Genomic DNA, 23,063 nt, shown 5'->3' with positions numbered 1-23,063 from the left:
CTAAAAGATTTTACATCTTGTGTGCCATTTTGAAACTGATTTGTGCAGTGTAAAAAATTCCCCTGGTTTCCGTTCATTCGAGTTCTCATCAAAGCTAAAAGCTTTTGCTACCTCTGGTTCATCAGGGTGAGCCTCCTGAAGATGACAGATCATGTTATAATGTGGTTTCTTGCAGTAATGCATGTTGAAAAATTTGCACTTCATCACTGGAATTGGTGTGACATTCAGGACTGTTGATAACACATCCTTAATCTAACAATGACTGCAAAAAAGGAACAATAACAGTAGTAAACCCAACCATAGTTCATAAAACAATTTAATGTTTAAAACATGTTTTTACTTTGGTACTAGAACAGTTCCAAAAACAAACGGACAATACTTTCTTTAATATGCACAAAATTATAGCAGAACATCAGCCAAATTACACCAAAGGCATCATCAGAAAAAATAAAGCGGGGAATCAACCTGAGGCTGAGTACTTGTATGGCATTTCTTCGACGATTCCTCTTTCAAACTGATATTCTGGTCAACTTTTCTCTTACGCTTGGCGGTGACCAATGTGGCAGAGATGTGCTGAGCTTCAACAGCCTCATCCCTGCAATCCTTAGTCACGATGCAAGAGTCATCTTTGAGATGGCAATCATTGGGTTTAGGGTAAAATATTTGACCCAATGCTCTGGGTTTGATGTCATGCAAATTTGCGTTTAGTTCTGAATATGCACTCAGCTGATTGTCAGAGTCTGGACTTTCAATCCTGTCAGGTTGGGAATCATGGATTTGATCAATGTTACAGCTATCTGGATCTGTAATAGGGTCTGGACTTTCAATCCTTTCAAGTTGGGAATCATGGATTTGATCAGTGTTACGGCTATCTGGATCTGTAATAGGGTCTGGACTTTCAATGCTTTCAGGTTGGACACTATGGGTTTGATCAGTATTACAGCTATCTGGGTCTGTAATAGGGTCTGGACTTTCAATACTATCAGGTTGGGAATCATGGACTTGATCAGTGTTACAGCTATCTGGATCTACAATAGGGTCTGGACTTACAATCCTTTCAGGTTGGGTGCCATGGATTTGATCAATGTTACAGCTATCTGGATCTGTAATAGGGTCTGGACTTTCAATCCTATCAGGTTGGGCATCATGGATTTGATCAGTGTTGCAGCTATTGGGGTCTGTAATAGGGTCTGGACTTTTAATCCTTTCAAGTTGGGAATCATGGATTTGATCAGTGTTAGAGCTATCTGGGTCTGAAATAGGGTCTGGACTTTCAATCCTATCAGGTTGGGCACTATGGGCTTGATCAATGTTACAGCTATCTGAGTTTATAATAGATTTCCCATCACACTTCTCTGAGCCAATAAAAAGGCTTCTTTCTACATCTGACATTTGGGTTTGTGGTGTATCATCACCGGCCAAATCTGTATCCCTCATTAGGGCAGGACTTTGAGTGCTATTTGATTCCAGATTCTGTGATGAGGAAGAATCTGAGAAAACTGCACCAGAAGTAAACATTTTCTCTGGCCTTGAGGAGATGTTAGGGTCATCACTAAACCCAGTACCATAAAAAACACAATCAGACACTTGATCAATGATTTGTTGTATGTTGGAGCAACTGATGTTTGAAACACAAGAATCATATATGTTTCCGTCAGGTTGAGGTTGATCCGTTTGTTCTCCCAAGGACCCCTCAGGAATGCCACAACCACTGTCCGAAATGATGAGAGACTGATCTACATCCATTCTTCCTTTGTCTAGTATTTGTGGTTCTAATATCTCCACAGCTTGGGCATCAGGGCTTTCTGTACTCCTGTTTGTGTTTGGTATGGAAGCAACTACTGATTCCAGATTGGAAGGATTTATTGCAGCAGACTGGCAAGGATCTGGAATAAGTAGACTTGTGGATTCTGCATCTAGACCTTGTTGAGCTGCATTATTGTCAATGTTGAAGACAGGATGTTCTTCCCTTTCTGGATAATTGGTTTTTGGTGCATTGCTGTTGCAAGAGTCTAGTTCAGGAGATCTTAAGGGTTCGAGAACATTTAGAGGTGGACTGGCTGTTTCTGAATGTGCTTCACATGCCCTTCTACAATACGAGCTATCTACTTTTTCTTGTTCTCTACTGCTCTCTGGATGTTTGCAGCTGCCTTCAGAGCTTTGGCTGGTTATGAGGAAGTTTGAGGTTATGTCAAAGTCTTCCAAACCTTTCACAAATGACTCATTGGTTTTCACATTTTTTACAGAAGGGTCAGTCATCCCTGAGATTTCAGATTGTTCTGAATAATCTTCATTAGATTTTAGGATCTTCAAGTGAGGAAAGAGGATATAAAGAAAACAATTTAAATATAAATTGAGATAAATAGACATTTAAGTATCTATTGTAAGAAAAATTACAGATTTGCATTATTATGTTTTATACTTCAGAATCTGCCTACCTGAGTGTTTACATTTGATCCCATATTTGGTCCATCATCGCCAATGTCATTCTGTTTGTCTAGTAGCTTCTCGTCAGCATGAACTTGCATGTGCTGCGACAGAGATGCTTGACCAGCAAATATCGAATCAGGTTTTTGTGAGGTATTGTCAATACTTTTGATATGAGAACATGTAGCATCATCATCATTTATTTGTGAGCCATTTGGATGCCAAACACAGGAATGATTTTCATCAAGCAGGACAGTTTCCGTTTCATCAGAAGCTGTGAAAGGACTTGATGCATCTTTCATGTCATCTTTAGCACTTGAGATGACAAGATTAGTTAATTTTGGGTTACAGATCTCTATCTCTTTACAATCATGCTTAGTTTCTCCAGATTCCCCTGGGGGTTTTTCAGCAGCAGTCATGAGCTCTGAACGGGTCAATTTCAAGCTTGCAATAGTGCTTGCTTGGGTTACTGACGGCTCTGGTTCATCATCTATTACTATCAATGGCACCTGCTTCTTTAATTCTGATCGCGAGTCATTTGGGAGGCATTTGCTGGAGCGATTATCATCAAGTGCTACAGTTTCCTTTTCTTTAAAAATTTTGAAAGGTGCATCATCCATGTCATCTTCATCGTCTGAAAAGACAAGATCAAGATCAAACACTTCTGGGGTGCAGATCTTTGTGACCCCACAAGTGGTTTTGTTAAACACAGACTCTGAAACTGTACTCCGTTTCTTCACCGTTAACTCCTCAGCAGATATGTCTTCACAATTACGTTTAGTTCCTCCAGGTTCCTTTGGGGTATTTTCAGCAGCAGTTATTAGCTCTAACCCGGTCAATTTTAAGCTTGCAGTTGTATTGGTTTGGGTCACTGACTCTTCTGGTTCATCATCTATTACTATGAAGGGTTCCTGGTTTATAAATCGTGATCGAAAGTCTTTCTTTGGAAGTTCAACGGTCACAGAGACAATATCGGTCTCAGGTATAACACTGTAGATTGTTTCAACCTTATTCTGGTTGCTGTGTCCACAAGATTCCACTGGCTTTGTGCATTGATTCATAGTTTGCTCTTCCATAACGGTTTGCTCTTCCATAACGGTCTGCTCTTCAATTTCATTATTAACTGACGCTGAGGATGAGGTTTGTTCAGGATTAAAGCTACAGCTTTCAGAACTGCCTGATTTAAAGTCATCTACATTAGGGGTTGTACTCCAGTATGTTCGTTGTGGGATGGATAATGGTTTTAGTACAATCCTGGGCTGCAAACTTAAGTTGCAAATGGTGACAGACTCGGATTGATTGTTTTGAACACTCTTGTTGCAGTTGGCAGCATTGACAAGCTGCTCAGTTTCTGGGACTTGCAGTGCAGACTGGGCTTGACTGGTTTTGATGCTTTCAAATCTGTCCGTTGTTTCTTCACCTGCAGATTCTTCAGGTGCATTTTCCCTTGGATGCTGCATTAGGGGAAACACAATCAACAAATCTTAAAATCACATGAAAAATGTAACACAAACAAGAGTAAATGGATCAATTTGATAATGATTTCAGGATTCATTTGTAAAACGTGCATCTAATTTCATTGTTCAAACAGTTCCACTAAACTCAAGAGAAATTACCCCTAACTTTTCTCTTTGTTTTCGGACACCTGAGTTGTCTGCCACAGGTCCATAAAAAGATGAACACAAACTTTACATGGATCATAAAATTATTAACATTTCCAAAAAGGCCTTAAGCTTTCTGCCACAGGTCCATAAAAAGATGAACACAAACTTTACATGGATCATAAAATTATTAACATTTCCAAAAAGGCCTTAAGCTTTAATTTGAAGTGACAGGCTACGAAAAGACAAGAAAGCTGAATAAGACAGAAGAAGAAAGTGATTCAAGATGCAACCCAGGAGAGAATTGAACCTTTGCTATCCCTATAAGCCAACACTGTGTATCCCACAAGCACACAAACAAGCCACTACACCACGTCTCTGACCAAACAGTAATTTATAAAATCATTTTTGTGAGACTTTAATACATATACTGCCTTAATATAGTTACTTATGTAAAAATGCCCAGATGTGTCTTTGAGAATTAACATGTTGGATATATGAATCGCTCTTACCACTGATTACAATGGAAGAGGACATGATCAAAATCTATTTTTAGCGTTACTTAAAGATGCTCTAAGCGAATTTACGCATTTTAGACCATAACATTTTTTTGTTACATACAGCAAACATCTCCTCACCATCTGCTTGCTGCCTGTCTGCTGATCAAACTGTAAAAAAAACTTGATCGCTGTAGACAGCCCAGGCTTCGCAAACTGCAATATAAACACAGTGGCCTAACCTAACACCACGAAACAAAACAAAGTGTTCCAGTCAATAAACGACAAGAAGGATTTGGGGGTGGGGCACGTTCATGAAAGCATGGAAGGGAGGGGGAGGAATTAGCTACGCTCCGTTTGTTTGAAAACAGTTCAAACATCAACAAAAAGTGACGTCTCACGGTTTCGCTTAGAGCACCTTTAAGCATGCATCTAAATGCATGAACTATTAAATATAAGGTTATGTTATTTGTTTTTAGATTTTAAGTCAATATTAAACTTTGCCAAAAAATTACGATATATTCTAAGTTAAATATTCAATTGAGTCTGTATTATGTTTGACAACAATTTTCAAAACATAAAGAGCATAATTAAAAAAGCAAGTGACTTTTAATCATAGTAAGCCATGTCTTGTTTACTTCTTTTATTTGTGGCCCATACATGGACAGAACAAAAACAGGTCATTTTACAGAATAAAAATACAAATAAATTAATGACAATTTTTCCCAGATATAACTACGCACTAATTAAAGAGACATTCCACCTTCTTCGAAAATATGCCCATTCTCCAGCTCCCCCAGAGCCAAACACCCGATTCCCATCCCCCTGGAATCCATTCAGCTGATCCCCGGGTCTGGCACTACCACTTTAAGCATAGCTTAGCACAATAATCAAGGACTGATTATTACACCAGAATGAGAGTATAGTCCTAGCCATATCTGCCTAGAAAATCGCGGCTTTTAAATTTCTGTCGGTCTTAGTACACAATGTAACTACAGAAGAGTCAAGTTTTAAATTGAAAAAATATATAAACGTTTTGGTTATTTTTTAGCGTGATGCTAATGGTCTAATCAGATTCAATGGATTGTGCTAAAAATGCTAGCGCCAGACCCGGAGATGAGCTGAATGGATTCAAAACGGCAAGAATCAAATGTTCAACTCCAGGGGAGCTGGAAAACGAGCACACTCTCAAAAAAACTGGAATGTCCCTCCAATATATACTGTAAACATAAGTCAGTATTTAACATCAACAGAACAGTCATTTGGAGATTTCTGTAGTAACTACTGTATGAATTTTTTTCAGTTTGTCAAATGATTTTACAGAGAGTTGAAAGTCTATCGTTTATATCGAAGATGCAAGTTGATTTTATGTCTTATCATCTTGTGATCATAGGGTGTAACTGAATGTTGGAATGCCCGATCCGTTACTTCTACAATTTTTTTCTTCAAGTTGATAGGCAGCGAGTATTTCCCTTTGGTGCCATCGAAGTCGACGGAGCCCGACCACTTCTGATAAATGTCAGGTGAGATCAAACTTTTAAACAAAAACAAAGCAAAGCGAACCGGACATGGTGTCCCATCTCGTTCAGCTGATTTTCGATAAAGTTCTTGCCGTTTCTCCAGGGACACGCGATTTAAAGGTACATCAGGAAAAGGTCCTTTCTCCGACATTTTGAGACAGCCGCGAACACGTTCTTGAGATATTGAGGTGTCTCTCAATGATTTACGCCATCTGGAACGGAATGAAGAATTCAGCGAAGAACATTTCTGTGAATTGAGGGACAAAGAAGAAAACACTGAAGTTAGTAAACTTTAAATTCCTGCGAGTAAAGATGAATAGTTCTATATTTGTGTATACTTGATCATTCAGAAAAGTGCTCATTTACAAAGTATGATCCGCTGCCCTACGTTAATGATGATTAAAATACAGATTAAAATGTATTTTACTTAAGAATTTGCTATTGTATACCTGAGTGTTTACGCTCGATCCCGTATTTGGTCCGTGACTGCCACTGTCATTCTTCGAAGCCAGTAGCTTCTTGTCAACTTGCAAGTGCTGCGACAGAGATGCCTCACCACCGAATGTCGGCTGCGATGTTTCAGATGATTTCTCCTGATTCATGGGGCCATCCTCAACATGAGCTTTTTGTGAGGCATTGTCAATATGAGAACATGGGGCATCATTAGCATTCATGGATTCTGTTTCAGAATTGAGAATTTGGGGGCCATTTGGATGCCAAACACTGGAATGGATGTCATCAAAACCTTTGGAAGGACTTGGTGCATCATTCATGCCATCTTCATCATCTGAGATGACAAGAGTAGTTAATTTTTCGTTACAGAACTCAACTGTTACCTTGGAAGCAGAAATCTCTTCCGTAGTTTCTCCAGATTCTCCTGGGGTTTTATCAGCATCTGTCATGAGCTCTGAACCCGTCAAATTCATGCTTGCAATAGTGCTGGCTTGTGTTACTGACTGTTCTGCTTCATCTTCTATTACTGTCACTGGCATCTGTTTCTTAACTTCTGATTGAGAGTCATTTGGGAGGCATTCACTGGAGTGATTATCCTCAAGCACAACAGTTTCATTTGGCACATCATCTATGTCGTCTTCATCTTGTGAAAAGACAAGACCAAGATCAAACACATTTGTAGACTCTGAAACTGCCATTTGTTTGTTGAATGTTAACTCCTCAGCAGAGATGTCTTCACATTGACAATTAGTTCCTCCTGGTTCCTTTGGGGCATTTTCAGCAGGAGTTATTAGCTCTGAATCGGTCAATTGTAAGCTTGCAGTTGTAGTAGTTTGGGTTGCTGACTGCTCTAGTTCACCATCTATTACTATGAAGTGTTTCTGGTTTATAAATCCCGATTGAGAGTCATTCTGTGGAAGTCCAACAATTTCAAGCTTATTCTGGCTGCTTTGTCCAGAGGATTCCACAACATTTTTGTTACTAACTGACGCTGAGGGTGAGGTTTGTACAAGATTAAAGCTACAGCTTTCAGAACTGCCTGACTTGTGGGCATCTACACTAGGGACTGTACTCCAGGACATGCACACTGGCATTAATGGTTTAAGTACAACCTTGGGTTGCAAACTTAAGTGTTTCATGTCAACATTGCTGATGGCATCGGTCTGCAGCGCAGACTGGGTTTGACTGGTTTTGATCGTTTCAAAAATGTCCATAGTTTTTTCCTCTGAAGATTCCTCAGGCGCATTTTCCCTTGAATGCTGCATTTGGGGAAAACACAATCAACAATACTTAAAATGCCATGAAAAATGCACCTTTTCCCTGTTTACAACATAAACGTAAATGTTTACAGCCCAATACGATACAGATCAGGGTTAATATTCAAAACGCATAATCGCATATCTAACTTGATCCTTTAAACAATTCCACAGTTTTTAAACAATTTATCTGAAGAAAATACAAGGACTCTTAATGGTTACTTTTCCCATTCTGAACTTTTTTCAGATACCTCATTTTGGATAACTTGCTTTTAAATACATGAAGCACCACAGAGGCACAAAAAAAGAAGAAAAAATGTTTGCCTTTTCCAAAAAGTTCTTAGGCTTTTATTTGAAATGGCAGCCTAGGGAAGGACAGGAAAGCTGAGAGAAAGAAGAAAAACAGATAGAACATTGTTGCAAAGAATACAAAAATCAGTATCGCAAATTTGAGATTTCCGCAATAAATGCATTATATGAAGAGTTTGGTTCCAAAACACAATATATCCATTTTGAGTAATTTCGGTAAAAATGTGTTTTCTATACCAAAAAAGTGACAAGATGAAAACTACTATTTTCTGTTACAAACTTTCACACAGCATCTTTAGGTTAAAATAACATTAAAAATTCTAATCCATAATTTGATTTTCAAAGATTTATTATAAAAACGAATTATTTTTTTCAAAATGCTATAAATCTATTGAATCAATATATAAATGTGCGTTCATCTTTGCCATGTTATATTCATTTAGTTGACTAGTGGTATACATTGATTAAAAAAATAAAAATGAATGGCATTAATCAAAACACTTACTTTGTCGTAATTAATAACACTGTCATTGCTGCGGTCATCCTTGGGACGTCATCACTGAACTTTTTTGACAGCGATCAGCTGTAAAATGCTTTGATCCTGCTTGATTTTCGTTGACTTTGAGTAAAATAATGGAAAGTTTTTCATAAGAGCCCTTGGAGGGTCAATGTGTTAGCATGACAGAAGCTTGATGCTGTCGTGTGAGAACAAGCAACAGCCGGCATTTTTCCTTCTCCCGAGTGGCTCTCATATAAAGTATTCGATTTTGATGGCTTATGTTGATGGCTTCAACGCCACAGAAAAGCACCACAGGTTTATTAATGCCATCAAAGTATTATTTTGTTTTAGTTTGTTTGTTAAAGTAGATGAGGAAAACCAGGATTCTGTGTGTATTCAAAGTGCCGCCCTAATGTTTACAATGCGTGGCATGGTGCGCTGTGATTTGTTGAGCAAATTTATTACATTCTGCAGAGAAGAAAGACTGCCTTTTGTCGTGGTTTGGAAAAAATGGAGAAAAGATGACAGAATAACACAGCAGATATCTGATTTTGGTGGTAACAATTTTTTTAATAATGGTTTTATCGCGTTTTGGAACCAAACTCTTCATATATTGTTTTACGGTTTCTTCAATGATTTACAGAGGGTACAAAGTCACTCGTCTATTTCTGAGATATTCATTAACTCATTATTTTATCACCTTGTCATTATAAGCCCGATGTATAGTCTGTTTTTTATGTGTACGCAAACGTACGCGCACAGTTGAACGCACAGCCTTGCAAAGTGTAGCTTGATTGACTCGTACGTATAACACAGATGTTCGACCCAAAATGCAATGCATCTCCTGGGCTACGTACTGCATTATCCAGTGGGTGCATGTGCAACACCTAACACCTACAATGTACGCAGGGCTTCAAAAATCTGGTGGTGCACATACAGAGCGACTATAAGCCGCACCGGTGTAGAAGCCGCATCATTCAAAAATGCGTCATTAAGACGAAATAACATATATAAGTCACAGTGGACTATACGTAGCGTTTATTTAGAAAAAATTTTCACAAAATCCAAGCCAAAGAACAGACATTTAATCTGGAAAGGCAAGTTTTTCAACTAAACAATACAGGGCTCCTGACTAACTTTTTTTACTAGGAGCACAGTGGCCCCCAACTGACAATTTTAGGGGCGCAACCAGAAAATTTAGGGGCACACACTGTAAATCAACATGCTAAGCAAATATTCACATTTCTACTAATTTCCACTGATAATTTTCCACTAATAAACACTTTAATGATAGATGCAGAAAGTACAATGTGCTGTTTCAAATTCAGTGTCACACACATCACAAAAAAAAGGTCAAATTTACTGGTCGCACATGTGCGACTGGATGTAAAATTCAGTGGCACACTCTTAAATTTTGGTGGCAGTCTGGAGCCCTGCAATAGCAGACAGAACAGCAGGCTGAATAGATATCTGTATGTTAAAGTAATATTATCAGTTATTTAGACAATAAACCATAGCCCACAGAACTTACCTGGAAGATTGAATAGTCTAAATTAACCAAAAAAGCCAACTAGCGTGAAGTTCACATACTTGTCATTCCACATTACTGAATCCATTGAATTACATAAATACCGAAGCAGCATATGGCGGACTCTCGCAGATGTAGACGTTAATGTTGTCTCTTGCCTCATAAATGTCAAAATTAATTCATACTGAATAACATGGCGCACCTGACTGTAAGACGCAGCACCAGTGAAGTTATGAAAAAAATGCAGCTTATAGACCAAAAAATACGTTAAGCAGACCCTTGCGTACACATAAAAAATGTACTATACTTTGGGGTGTGATTGAATGTTGGAAAACCAGATCAATTGGTTCAAAAATTGTCTTCCGCAAGTTGTTAGGCAGCGCATTTCTCCCCCTGAAGCCATCGAAATTGACAGATCCTGACTACTTCTGATAAATGTCAAGTGGGATAAAGCTTTTAGGCAAAAGCACAGCAAAGCGATCTGGCCTTGGTTTCCAATCTTGTTAAGCAGATTTCAGATACAGTTAAAGTGGACACTTAGTCGTTTAAAGTTACATTAGGCAAAGTCCCTCTCTGATTGAGAGACCAACGAACACAAACTCGAGACCTTGAGGTGTTTTTGATGACCATCATAAACAAAATGAAGAACGATTATGTGAAGATCATGTGAACTCCTCCGAGTAAAGATGAACGGTTCTTTTATGTGAGCACCTGATAAAACAGTGTAGTAGAATAGAAAAAATGTTGCACTGCTTGACATTTTTGCTGAGGTTGCATTACCAACAATCCTCATCGGTCACCCTGACAGACACATCTTTCATGTCCCAGATCATTTGGTTACATCCAAAGGTGCAAAATTCAGAAATACAGGTATCCCAGTAACCAAATCAAGCAATAGAATCACGCTTTAACTGTACATTCTTACACCACGGCTTCAGGAACCATTGCCAGTTCGAAAGATGCATCCACATCTTGATAATTCAAAAGCCTCAAACGACAAAGGCAGGACGTATGGAAGACATAAAACCTTAAAGCGATAAACACTGTAAGCAAAACTTGAAACGCACAACCAGATTTTTGCACATTAACCCGATTTTGCCATGAATGTCAGTATTCTGACTGCTTATTCAGTTTGTGCATGCTTATTCAATGTCTTCATGTTGCTTTGACATCAAAACTCAAATCTAATGTGCATTTGGATTTATTCAAACAACATACGCCTACCTTTTCATTGGTGTTTCCTTCATTGCTTTCTTTGTCATCAGTTTTTGACTGTTGTTTGAGAGCAGCAGGATTTTCTTTTTGATGGTAGGACATGTGTCTACTCAGCCAAGCCATAGAAGAATAGGCTTTATTACAAGATGGACAGCGGTAGGAGCCAAATCCTTGCATTCCTTTTCTGACCAAAAATGTCTAAAGATTTTAAAACATTGAATTAGACAAAGCATGTTCAAGAAGGGCTTCAATGTGCATGCAAACAAAACTTACTAAAAATCTGACTAAAAGTCAAAATTCATGTCAGCAGATATTTTGTCCCTGTGACTAAATTGCACCCTTACAAAATAGTTTATATAGATTGAGTGTGGTTTATTATGACCAAACATAATAGTAAAATCACTTATGTTAAAATATGACACTAGGCCTTACAAGGACTTCAGATGAGGCCAGATTGTTTCTTTTTGTAAAGCTGCTTTGTGACAAGGTAAACTGTGAAAAGCACTTTACAAATAAATGTGAACTGAATATGAGGAGCTCAGATGCAAAAGCCGCTAAATACCACCTCTGTCAAAAAATGGGGTAATGATAGAAACCAAATACTCTTGACACATACTATAGATTCATCATATACTTTCGCTTCAAATATGCTAAATCCCGACCTCAGGCTATTCAGAAACACTATTAAAGGATTAGTCCATTTTCTTAAAACAAATCCAGATAATTTACTTATCACCATGGCATCCAAAATGTTGCTGTCTTTCTTTGTTCAGTCGAGAAGAAATTATGTTTTTTGAGGAAAACATTCCAGGATTTTTCTCATTTTAATGGACTTTAATGGATTTTAATATTGCAGTTTCAATGCAGCTTCAAAGGACTCTAAAAGATCCCAAACGAGGCACATGGTGCAGACGCACTTCTGGCGACCCGAGTTCAAATCCCGGCTTGAGGTCCTTTGCCAATCCCATACCCCTCTCTTCACCCCATACTTTCCTGTCATCCCTGAAATTACTTTCTATCAAATAAAGGCAAAAATGGCACAAAAAATAACATGTTAAGTGTTGGGGTCCATTAAAATGAGAAAAATCCTGGAATGTTTTTCTCAAAAAACACAATTTCTTCTCGACTGAACAAAGAAAGACATCAACACTTTGGATGACATGATGGTGAGTAAATTATCTGGATTTTTTAAGGAAATGGACTAGTCCTTTAATAGTCTGAAAAAAATGCTCATTTACGAAAAAAAAATGTCAGATGCACTAAGATGGCTTTGAATCTGAGCTCTTCATATATACACATGATTTGATGCTCTCCATTGACAATTGTGTAAACTAAACAACCAACCTTGGTTACAATCTTCTGTGATCTCGTCCGACTGATGAAAGGATCAACGTCAAAGTGACTGCTTTTCTTAATCTTAGAGTGTTCAACTTGAATGTGTGTCTTCAGCCACCCTTGAACTGAAAACACGTTATCACAATGTGGGCAAGGATATGATTTCTTGTTCTTCTTGGTCAATTTATTGTCTTCTGGCACTGCCTGCCTTGTTTCTTTTTCAGCCCGCTATAATAAAAACAAATATGCAATTTAATGACATTACAAAAGAGTGGTATAAGATTGTCCAGGGACAAAGCATTAAGACAACAACATGCGCAGTACCTCAGTCTGGTCCGGCACTTTCTTCTGGAGCGGTTTACTTTTTAATTTTTTTAGAGGCACCCCATGTGACCTCATGTGACAGAATAACCCTAATGGGCGAGGGAAGACTTTGTCACACTGCAGACAGGGGAATGTTCTTTGAACTGCGTCTTTGGCCTTCCTCCCCTTAGTGCTTCTCTTCCCTTTTTTCTGAAACAAACATAAGCCCATTTGACAATGAGAGACACGTACACAGTGACATCTGTGGCCAGGCATGACTGAAGTCGGTCCAGTTGAAAACCATTAATAGTTAACAGAAAGCATTTTACATGTGTGTCGGTTTTATGAGCGCCATTTTAAAGCTACAGAACATTTTTGTCCCGTTCATATTGGCCCAAAATATCAAAACATTAGGATGACAATCCAAAAACTCACTTAAATGTGTTAATGTACACATTTAATCAAATCAATAGATTTGTAAAGCAAACCTACAAATTTTTTTTTATTTAATTAATCTATTTGAATAGTATACACATTTTAAACCTTAATACTTGCAGTACTTTTTTGTATTATTCCCAATCCCGCAAAAAAACTACTCAAAAACACTTTTTTTTTAAACAAATTGTTTTATTTTAACCACTTATTACACTGTATATATATATATGTACACACAGTTAACCTAATGGCAAAGATGTTGTGACATTTAAAGACTACTAAAGCAAGTTTCTTCCTTTAAATCCTTTATTAGCTCACTTTCCCCTTGCTGTATTACCCCTTGCTGTATTACCCCTTGCTGTATTACCCCTTGCTGTATTACCCCTTGTTCATTAATGTACAAAGTGTTGAAACCAAAACAAGTTTCTTCCTTTAAATCCTGCATCATCCCATTTTCCCCTTGCTGTATTTTCTCTTGCTCATTTACGTACGAAACGTTGATACCAAAGCAGGTTTCTTTCTTGAAATTCCGCATGAACTCATTTCCCCCTTGCTCGTTTACGTACGAAGTGTGGATCTGTGAATTAACTGGGCCAGCGTATCCTTTCGCCTCCAAGTATTTATTTGTGTGTTTTCCTCTAAGATGAGCCCACAAATTAGAGGTATTCTTCTGCGCAGCTTTGCTGGAACCCTGGCTAATACTGGCTGCACAAATATTGCAGAAGACTCGATCGCTCGGATCTTTTGTGTAGTAGTTCCAAACTTTGCTAAAACAACGCCGGGACAGAACTCCCACCTGTGAAGCAACGACAAAAACATAAACATGAGCTTCATGTTGCATTTAGTTCATTTGAGATTCATGTGCCTTTTTCATGTGCTAAAATACTAATCACACAGGCATCTTTGTTCATCAATTCAGTTTTAAATACATCCATGAGCCACTCAACAGGCTACCTACATACATTATTTAAAAAAAAAAACTAACATCAATGACTTTGCTAGCTATGTTATGCTCACAGACTGCAACAGCTCATTTCTTCTTATTTGATTATTTACATTAGTGATGCTACACTATATTAAATACCATCTTCCTACCTAATATGCAAATTTACATAGATACACAGGCAATCAAAGTCGCATGTGCTATGAGCCACATTTCAGCATCTGTTTGTATAACATCATTTTCATCCTCAGACTCACCATTTAAACAGCATCCGCTTCAGCAGTCACTTTCTGGTTCTCTACATATTAGCTGTAGCTGTGCAGTTATGTTCAGTTCATCCTGGAATAAGCTCTTACTATTTTAGGATTAATTAAACTACTATAAAGAAAACATTAATGTCTATAAATGCACAAAGTATGAGATAAATCTGTGTGTGTGTTTATGTTATAGCCTATAATACGTAATACATAACCCCGTTGAGGTCAAATGTGTCTTTTTCATCATTTAAAAATGAATTTGACAGAAACATGAAAAAACCTTTGGATTCATTTTTCATCATTAAAATATGCTGTCCCATGTGTTTATTACACATGAGTTCAGTTATCATCCATCATCAATTTTATTGTCCATACTTCAACCTCATTTGCATCTGCCACATCCTTGGACAGTGTTGTGTAATAGTTACACAAAACTAAATATGGTGTATGCAAATAAATTGCTGTTCACTTTTCAATCCAATAAAGCTTTTATTCAACATGCAAATATATTGACTATATCTTGTGCAATATACAATACAAAAGAATACAGGAAGTTATTATCAAAAAGGTTTAATAAAGTGAGTTTCGCAGTAAATTTTTAAAAAAGAGGAAAAAATGTTCGTCTCTTTCTAAGAAGTTCGTTAATTCGATCCCTTATCATCTTCCAGTCATTGTCGGTGGGGTGGAATTTCCGAGCAACCGCATCAGAAATTGCTTGACGCAGGTTGTCAGGCAGTGCATTTTTCCCCCTGGAACCACTGTAGTTAACAGTACCTGCCCAGTTCAGATAAACGTTGAGGGGAATTAATCTTTTAAGCAAAAGGACAGCGAAACGACCTGCCCTTGGTTTCCCATCAGGTCCCGCTGAATCCAGATACAGTTTATCCTCATTCTCCAGTGACACGTGATTTAAACTCACATCTGGTAGAATCACTCCCTGCATAAAAGACCGGCGAACATGGTGGTGAGAACGTTAAAGGAGTAGTCCATTTTCTTAAAAGAAAAATCCAGACAACTCACTCACCACCATGTCATCCAAAATGTCGATGTCCCTCCCCGCTCAGTCAAGAGGAAACTATGTTTTTTGAGGAAAACATTGCAGGATTTTTCTCATTTTAATGGACTTTTAACAGTTTTTTTTCAACGGAGTTTCAAAGGACTCTAAACGATCCCAAATGAGGCATAAGGGTCTTATCTAGCAAAACGATTGTCATTTTTTACAAGAAAAATACCAAATATACACTTTTAAACCACAACTTCTCGTCTAGGTCCGGTCGTGATGCGCCAGCATGACCCCACGCAATACGTCATGACGTCAAGAGGTCAGAGGACGAACGCGAAACTCCGCCCCAGTGTTTACAAGTGTGTTGAAAGAGAACCGTTTCGACGTAGTTGTATGTGGAATGATACTAATTAATGTCTTTGTGTCAGTTTATTGTTTACAATTGTCCGCAAATGTGCGTTTTATATATGTAACACGTGACCTCCCTACGTCACTACGCATTTACGTTAGGTCGCGCTGGACCGGACCTAGACGAAAAGTTGTGGTTTAAAAGTGCATATTTTTTATTTTTCTTGTCAAAAATGACAATCGTTTTGCTAGATAAGACCCTTATGCCTCGTTTGGGATCACTTATAGTCCTTTGAAACTGAACAAAGAAAGACATCAACATCCTGGATGACATGGTGGTGAGCAAAACATCTGGATTTCTCTTTCAAGAAAACGGAATATCCCTTTAAGTCTTTCTTGGCATTTCAGGCAATCTTAAACCTAATGACGACATGCCGAAGGACAGATTTGACCATGTGTATAAGTTAATTTCTGCCAAAGGATTTGCGCAGAACGATTTTTCACGGTTGGCTGTGGGAGTTTTCTAAAAAGTTTATTTGTCAACACAAAATATATTTATTTACGTGTCAGACTTTTGTGAAAATGACTTTTGCAGATCAACCGGACTCGCTAGGCACACTTTTCACTTGTTAAGTCTGAACATCATGTGTTTGACACACATGCAGAAGCGTGTTTTAAGTTGAACAACAAAAAACACACCGAATTAATATTTACGTAGCCTCTCATAAACATTCTCTCTTGAATATCAGCAGAGCGCAATGAATTCTATACAAAGCACATAACATGATCTGCTGCTTTAAATTTATGCAGTCGTGTTATGTGTCATTACTATTTTTATTGGCTTTCTTACAAATCACAATATTAAACAGGCATTAACCAATTTATCAGAAAACAAAACCTCTGAAAAAAGATGCACCATATGTTCGGCAACCAAAACGGCCGAAAACGGCAAAAAAGCATCTTTCTCTGACACTCAAAAATGCTTCTACAGTGCCGTCAAGTTTCCTGCATTCTTAAGGCATGCAGGGCTCTCACTTTGCACTGGTTGCTAATTTGACTGCGTCAAAGGAAGTTAAAACATTTGGAGTGAAACAAACTTTACTTCAATTGGTAACATTTAAACCAACCTTTTGTGAGCATGGGTACCACAATGGATAAAACAATCTGGAGGGATACTTTTTTGATATAGTCTACTCAAAACTTTGTTTTACTTGTTGATATGTTTTGGGGTGGTTTCCAGGACAGGGATTAGACTAGTTCTAGAATAAACTAAATGTAAGACCTGTCCAAACTAATAACATCTTGAACTGAAATATCTTAAAATACATCGGTGCTCTTTGTTTTGCCTCAAAATGCACACAAGTAATGTTGTTAGTAAGGCGTGTTTGTTAAAACTAGTTATATATATATATTTCCTAATTAAACTAAGGTCTAGTCCTGGTTTAAGATAATCCCTGTCCAGGAAACCACCCCATTATCATTGTTTAAAACGTTAACATACATTAAAAGAAGCCAAGCTAATATACAAAATATGTTATAAATAAATATTAAAATTGAGGCTATTAACAGAATGTGCTTTGGCGGGCAACTAACAGACTCTGTGCGGGCACTAATTCAAGTGTTACTAATAGAAGTAATTTTTAAAATAATCCAACTTTTATTTTTTGCAGTGTACTGAAAACCATGTTAATTCTAAATATCAAATATAATAATGTATAAGCATAATAATCTACAGCAACTTTATTTATAGACCGTTTCATCGGATGCATGCGCTTTGTGACAGTTATGTACCTGGCCTGAAGTTAAAGGCGGAAGTCCACGATGTTTGAAAAATGCTTTGGAAAAGGAGACGGGCCGACTACCAAAACACACTTATAGCCAATCAGCAGTAAGGAGCGTGTCTACTAACCGACATCCTTGCCGGGTTGCGTATGTGTGGGGCGAGTCTATCAACAGAAGGTCCATATTCTATTGGGGTAGGGGCGTGTTTGTTTAGGTGATTTCAAATATCAACATTGGCTTTCAAACATCGTGGACTCCGCCTTTAACTTCCGGTCAGTGTTTTTATTGGTCTGGGTAGTGGCTAGCTAAACTGACCTCTGGAACAAAATTCTTATCATAAATAATGTTTCAGCTTTCTAAAAACAAGGCGAGATGGCAGGCATGGAGAACATGTATTCTATACATGTATTGTAATTGTATACATTCACTTTACACAGTAACATAAGCTTAGTGTAGTAGTTGGTATGCTTTGGTTAGGATTAGAAGTAAAGTAATTTACTTGTTTTAAGAAATAATCTACTCTAGAGGGATTCTGTTGTTGGAAGTTAAATCTGGGCCATGAAAGCCGTTTATGCATGTTGCTTAAAGGAATAGTCCATTTTTTTAAAAGAAAAATCCAGACAATTTACTCACCACCATGTCATCCAAAATGCCGATGTCTTTCTTTGCTCAGTCCAGTAGAAATTATGTTTTTTGAGGAAAACATTGCAGGATTTTTCTTATTTTAATGGACTTTAATAGACACCAACAATTAATACTTAACTCAACACTTGACAGTTTCATTAAAGTCCATTAAATTGAGAAAAATCCTGGAATGTCTTCCTCAAAAAACATAACTTCCTCTCGACCGAACAAAGACATCAACATTTTGGATGACATGGTGGTGAGTAAATTATCTGGATTTTTCTTTTAAGAAAATGGACTATTCCTTTAAACCGTCTATAGCTGTGTGTTGACATACACAGTATATTGTTCCATCTGGTGGAAATTGTCTCACAATAATAAGCACAACACATATATTTCCATTCTAAAAAGCATGCCTTTACATTTTCCAGGTCTCGTACTGAGCTGCAATAACATGGACCATCATGTTTTCATAAATTTATGTCCATGCCAGCTCAAGGGCATGCTGTGATTAAAGGAGAAGGGTGAAACTGCAAATAGGGGTGCACCGATACATCAGCCGATGATGCTTGCTATGCTTCTCAATGAATTACGGTGAAATGGGCGCTCTCGTGCAAAAACTCAATATGGGCCGCAGAAAAAGAACCATTACACACGCTACTCCAGGAAATGGCTTAAGCATATATTTATATTGCTGTTCTTCAAACCTTTTCAGGTATTTTCATGATAATAAATAATATGTATAATGATTATGTTTGACAAGTGTTGCTGTTTCAAATGCTTGTTATAAACGACTCAAACTAACAGTGATTTCAGATCGATATGGACTTACTGATTAAAAGCTGTAGTACATGAAATACCCGTGCATAATATCGGCTGTGCAATTCAGAATAGTAATCGGCAAGGAATTATTCGTGTATTTCGGCATTTATCGTCGCATCCCTAATTGCAAACATTAAAGGAACAACATGTAAGAAATTTATATCAATTGATCATAAAATGGCCCTTATATGTCACTAGACATTAAGAAATGATTTTAATTTCAAATACTTATATCACTGACAACAGTGGTCTGGCCAGGATATTGTCATTTAAAAAGTGGAGTTGCAGCCCTCAACTGATGTTTATGTTGTCATTTTGTGTATTGGCCACCAGTTGTGTGATTGCAGTACCAGTTTTAGCCACAAGTTTTGTGATTGCAATACCAGTTTTGGCCACAATCCTACATACTGTTCCTTTAAGGATCTCATGTAAATAGAATTTTGTTTTACTTAATTTGTTAATTTAATTAATCTACAAAAAAATGAATGATTTTCATTAGTGATGTCAGACTTCTGAACCTCACTGTGTACATGTATAAAAACACCCAATATTTATTACTCTAGAGAACATGAGCCATACCTTTTGTTCTTCTTGTCCTGGTAGGACGGACGGCCTTCCTTCTACATGGCTCTTCAAGTGCAGGTCAAAGTCATTGCGTCGCTTGAATTTCTGTCTGCATAGTGGGCAACGAAGCTTCTTCTTTGTCACATCTCCCTTCCGTTGCACAGGGTTGGATGGAGTTTTTGGGGGGCCTTCATCATCGTTGGCTTGGTCACTGTTAGAAGATAAATTGTCTGGCTCTTGTTCTTGAGCTGGATGTTCGGCTAATGGACTACCCACATTCGCCTGCTCAGAGTCATCCAAACGATCATCGCTTATTTCTTTTGACAGCTGTGTGTGACAGAAACACACAAACTACTATCAATACTGCTTCTTAAAAGTAAAGACAATGTATAAGTGGTTAAAGTCCCTGCACTAGAGACTTGTCTTCCTATTCGACTTCTATTTCAAAAATACATTTTATCATTTAAACTTCTGTAATTTTCACGCCATCATCCCATGCTTACCCTGGAGAGGCCATGCAGTTTTCTCTTTCGTATACGGTCACCATAGAAGCATGCCTTGCGTTTGCGGTACGCATATGGCCTCTCTGTAGAATGGGTGCGCATGTGAAACAACATCCCCTGTTCTCTTCCAAAGACTTTACCACAGTCAGGGCAAGCAAAGGACATCCTCTGCCTTTTCCCCCGGACTGTCTTGCACCTGACTGTGCTGGATGGAGTTGGATCAAACTCCAGGGGTTCCATGTAACTTTGGGTCGAGTGCCAGGTCATTCTTTCTCTCTGGCCATAGTTAAAACTAGCACTTGTCCCAGCAATGGCAGATCCCTCATCCGTGCTTTGAGGCACTGTGGCAAGACCGCTTACAGAACTAACATACAGGGAGTGATCAGTAGATTCAGTTTTGATCACTATGCCTTGTGATTCCTGTCCAAATTCAAAGCTAACAGCACACGGCTCCTGCTGGGATGCATTCAACTCGTCTTGGGTGTAAAGCCTACCAGGTTCGTTTGGGCCTAAACATATAAAGAAAACAAACATTTTTTATTTCTTTTTCGTTTATAAAATCTTTATTAGTTTTAGTTTATTAGTGCCTGACATGACATCCGTTTAAAGTATGACTACAGTGTAAATACAAAAAGTAAACCATAGTTTAATAGAAATGTGATGATTAAAAGGTAGATTTTGAGTAGGCAAACAATCCGGTTATTCCGAAAACACCACACTGGTGTTGAGATTTACTGGGCGGAGCTTACATGAATATTGGCGAGGTTCTGAAGCATGCACGTGACAGAAAGTGTTCGTATTTTTCCAAGTCTCAACGCGTGGATTATTTAGGAAAGCTAAATCAGTTTAAACAAAGTTAAATATAAACTAAACGTTTACGTTTTCAGAACACGTTTAGTTTGTCTGTGGGTTTTGTCGTGTCTGACTGAATGTTTACAGACATGTGGTTGGTAGTTTTATGATACAGAAGAGCAAACATACTAAATCGACTTAAATGTACATATGTTCTAGTTACTCGCCCTTGTACAGTTTTGTGCCTTGTGAGGCTTTAAAAATAGACATTTTATTATTAATCTAACATTTGTTTTGCATGGTCAAATGCACACAGTAAATCTCACCCAAAACACAGCGATTACTAGACGAAACTGTGCAAAATAACCAAATGATTTTTTACTCTGTTTGTTGATATCAGTATTGCGTAATATTTTTGCATTAGACACTTCTATAAACTTGACACGCCGTCGTCGTTGTACCTGGCCACTCCGCTCGATTTGCCTCCTCCATCCATTGTAGCCTCCGTTTTAGAACTTCGTTTTCTTTCCGCACCCGCATCGTCTCCTCCTCGTACTCCTGCACGGTACCGCCGACCATTTCCATGATCTGCTCCACCGCCGCCATCATGCGCTCGTTTAGGGCGCGGTGCAAAAGCTGCAGTTTGGTCATTTTGAATGCTGTGTTTTTGTACTTCGGCGTCAAGAAGCATTAATGGAGTTAGCTAGCAGCTTCTGCCGTTGAGCGGACAACAACTCGTTTTTCTTCACCAAGTCAAGATGGAAGACGCATGGCAGCAGGCGAGCGCCACCTACCGCACCGGCTGCACGATAGTATGTAGCGGCATCAGAAAAATACCCATTGTCATGATAATTACTAACACTTTCACACTAACATGATAATGACATATCTAACACTTCTTGCACTGTGATGAATAACGCTTTACAGTAGTATGATAACAAATGGTGTGTTTTTTAAGGGATATTAACCCTTATAAGTGGTTGGTTAACCTAAAACCATATATCAGTATACTGGGAGGAATTTGATGCATTGCAAAAATACACCGGGACAAAGCCATTATCTGTAACATAAACTGTTGTTTCTAATCTCTAAAGTGTAACGTTTTAATAGAAACTACACCCTGTTTTGTACATTGATAACACATCCTATATCCTAAGTAGAGACACATGTGTGAAATTGATCAAAATCATATGTATTTGTTGTGCTCAGTCAGTGACCAGGGGTAATGTCATTAATACAAATTATTTTTCTGTAAATGTACTGGGATAGTTGGTAAAAAATGTAGGCATACGGTATATTGAAATTAAGCTTCAGACATTAACAAATATCTAGTGTTAATCTGTGTAAAATATCTCATATGATAATACTAACTGGGTTTCCCTATAAGCATTTTTTTTTTTTCAGATTCACTGGTCCACAACCGAACCAGGGCACAATTGAGATCACAGGGGCTGGTTCAAACTCTGTTTATTTGTTGTTGCACACAAAATATCAGCTTTAACATGTGTTCAAACTACACAAAATGCATGACACCATCTTAAATGAGACACAGTTGCTGTGTAGTTTTTTTAAGTAAACATTGGAGTCTACTATATAAATATATATACAAATGTGCACTGCTTTTATTTATGTGTGTCAGTCAACAGGTTTTCCACAGCCTACGGGTGTTTTTAGACCTGTAGATCAGTGGTTCTCAAACTGGGGGCCGCAAGATGGTGCCAGGGGGCGCCATTATTATGACATTTTATAAAATACCTTAATTTATCATAAATTCTGTGTAATGAAACCTCAGAAAAATAAGGCTACTAACCAACAGTAATACGTTGTATAATTGAATATGTTTTGTTTAATTTAAATGTTTAAGTTTTAGAATGTATGACATAAAACATTTTCTTTTGGGGGGCCACAAAGGGATGCACCGTACCCAAGGGGGGCCACATGCTGAAAAAGTTTGAGAACCACTGCTGTAGATCGATTGCAGTGGAGGAAATGGCTACAATGTTGCAATTTCATATATCAGGTATGTTCATGGTTAAAAAATAGTGCT

General features: G+C 37.9%; 1 protein-coding gene across 1 annotated transcript; it reads right to left on the bottom strand.

Annotated features, from left to right (window-relative positions):
• Positions 1-298: 298 nt before the first annotated feature.
• Positions 299-21,829, bottom strand: LOC129436298 (uncharacterized). Its single transcript, XM_055194347.2, has 8 exons — positions 21,478-21,829; positions 20,225-20,733; positions 19,737-20,048; positions 12,965-13,153; positions 12,650-12,868; positions 11,315-11,503; positions 2,439-3,881; positions 299-2,307 (listed from the first exon to the last, which is right to left on the bottom strand). The coding sequence occupies exons 1-8, from the start codon at positions 21,665-21,667 to the stop codon at positions 439-441; spliced, it is 4,920 nt and encodes a 1,639-aa protein (XP_055050322.2). The 5' UTR covers positions 21,668-21,829; the 3' UTR covers positions 299-438.
• Positions 21,830-23,063: the final 1,234 nt, after the last annotated feature.

The sequence above is a fragment of the Misgurnus anguillicaudatus genome, chromosome 19 (assembly GCF_027580225.2).
Source record: "Misgurnus anguillicaudatus chromosome 19, ASM2758022v2, whole genome shotgun sequence".
Classification (NCBI taxonomy): Eukaryota; Metazoa; Chordata; class Actinopteri; order Cypriniformes; family Cobitidae; genus Misgurnus; species Misgurnus anguillicaudatus.
This window is presented reverse-complemented; position numbering and strand designations above follow the sequence as displayed.

Coding starts and splice junctions, on each gene's coding strand:
- LOC129436298 (XM_055194347.2), bottom strand. CDS start 21,667: ATGACCAAACTGCAGCTTTTGCACCGCGCCCTAAACGAGCGCATGATG. Junction 11,504..12,649: donor CACAGAAGATTGTAACCAAG/GTTGGTTGTTTA, acceptor TAAAATCTTTAG/ACATTTTTGGTCAGAAAAGG. Junction 2,308..2,438: donor GATCAAATGTAAACACTCAG/GTAGGCAGATTC, acceptor CCTCACTTGAAG/ATCCTAAAATCTAATGAAGA.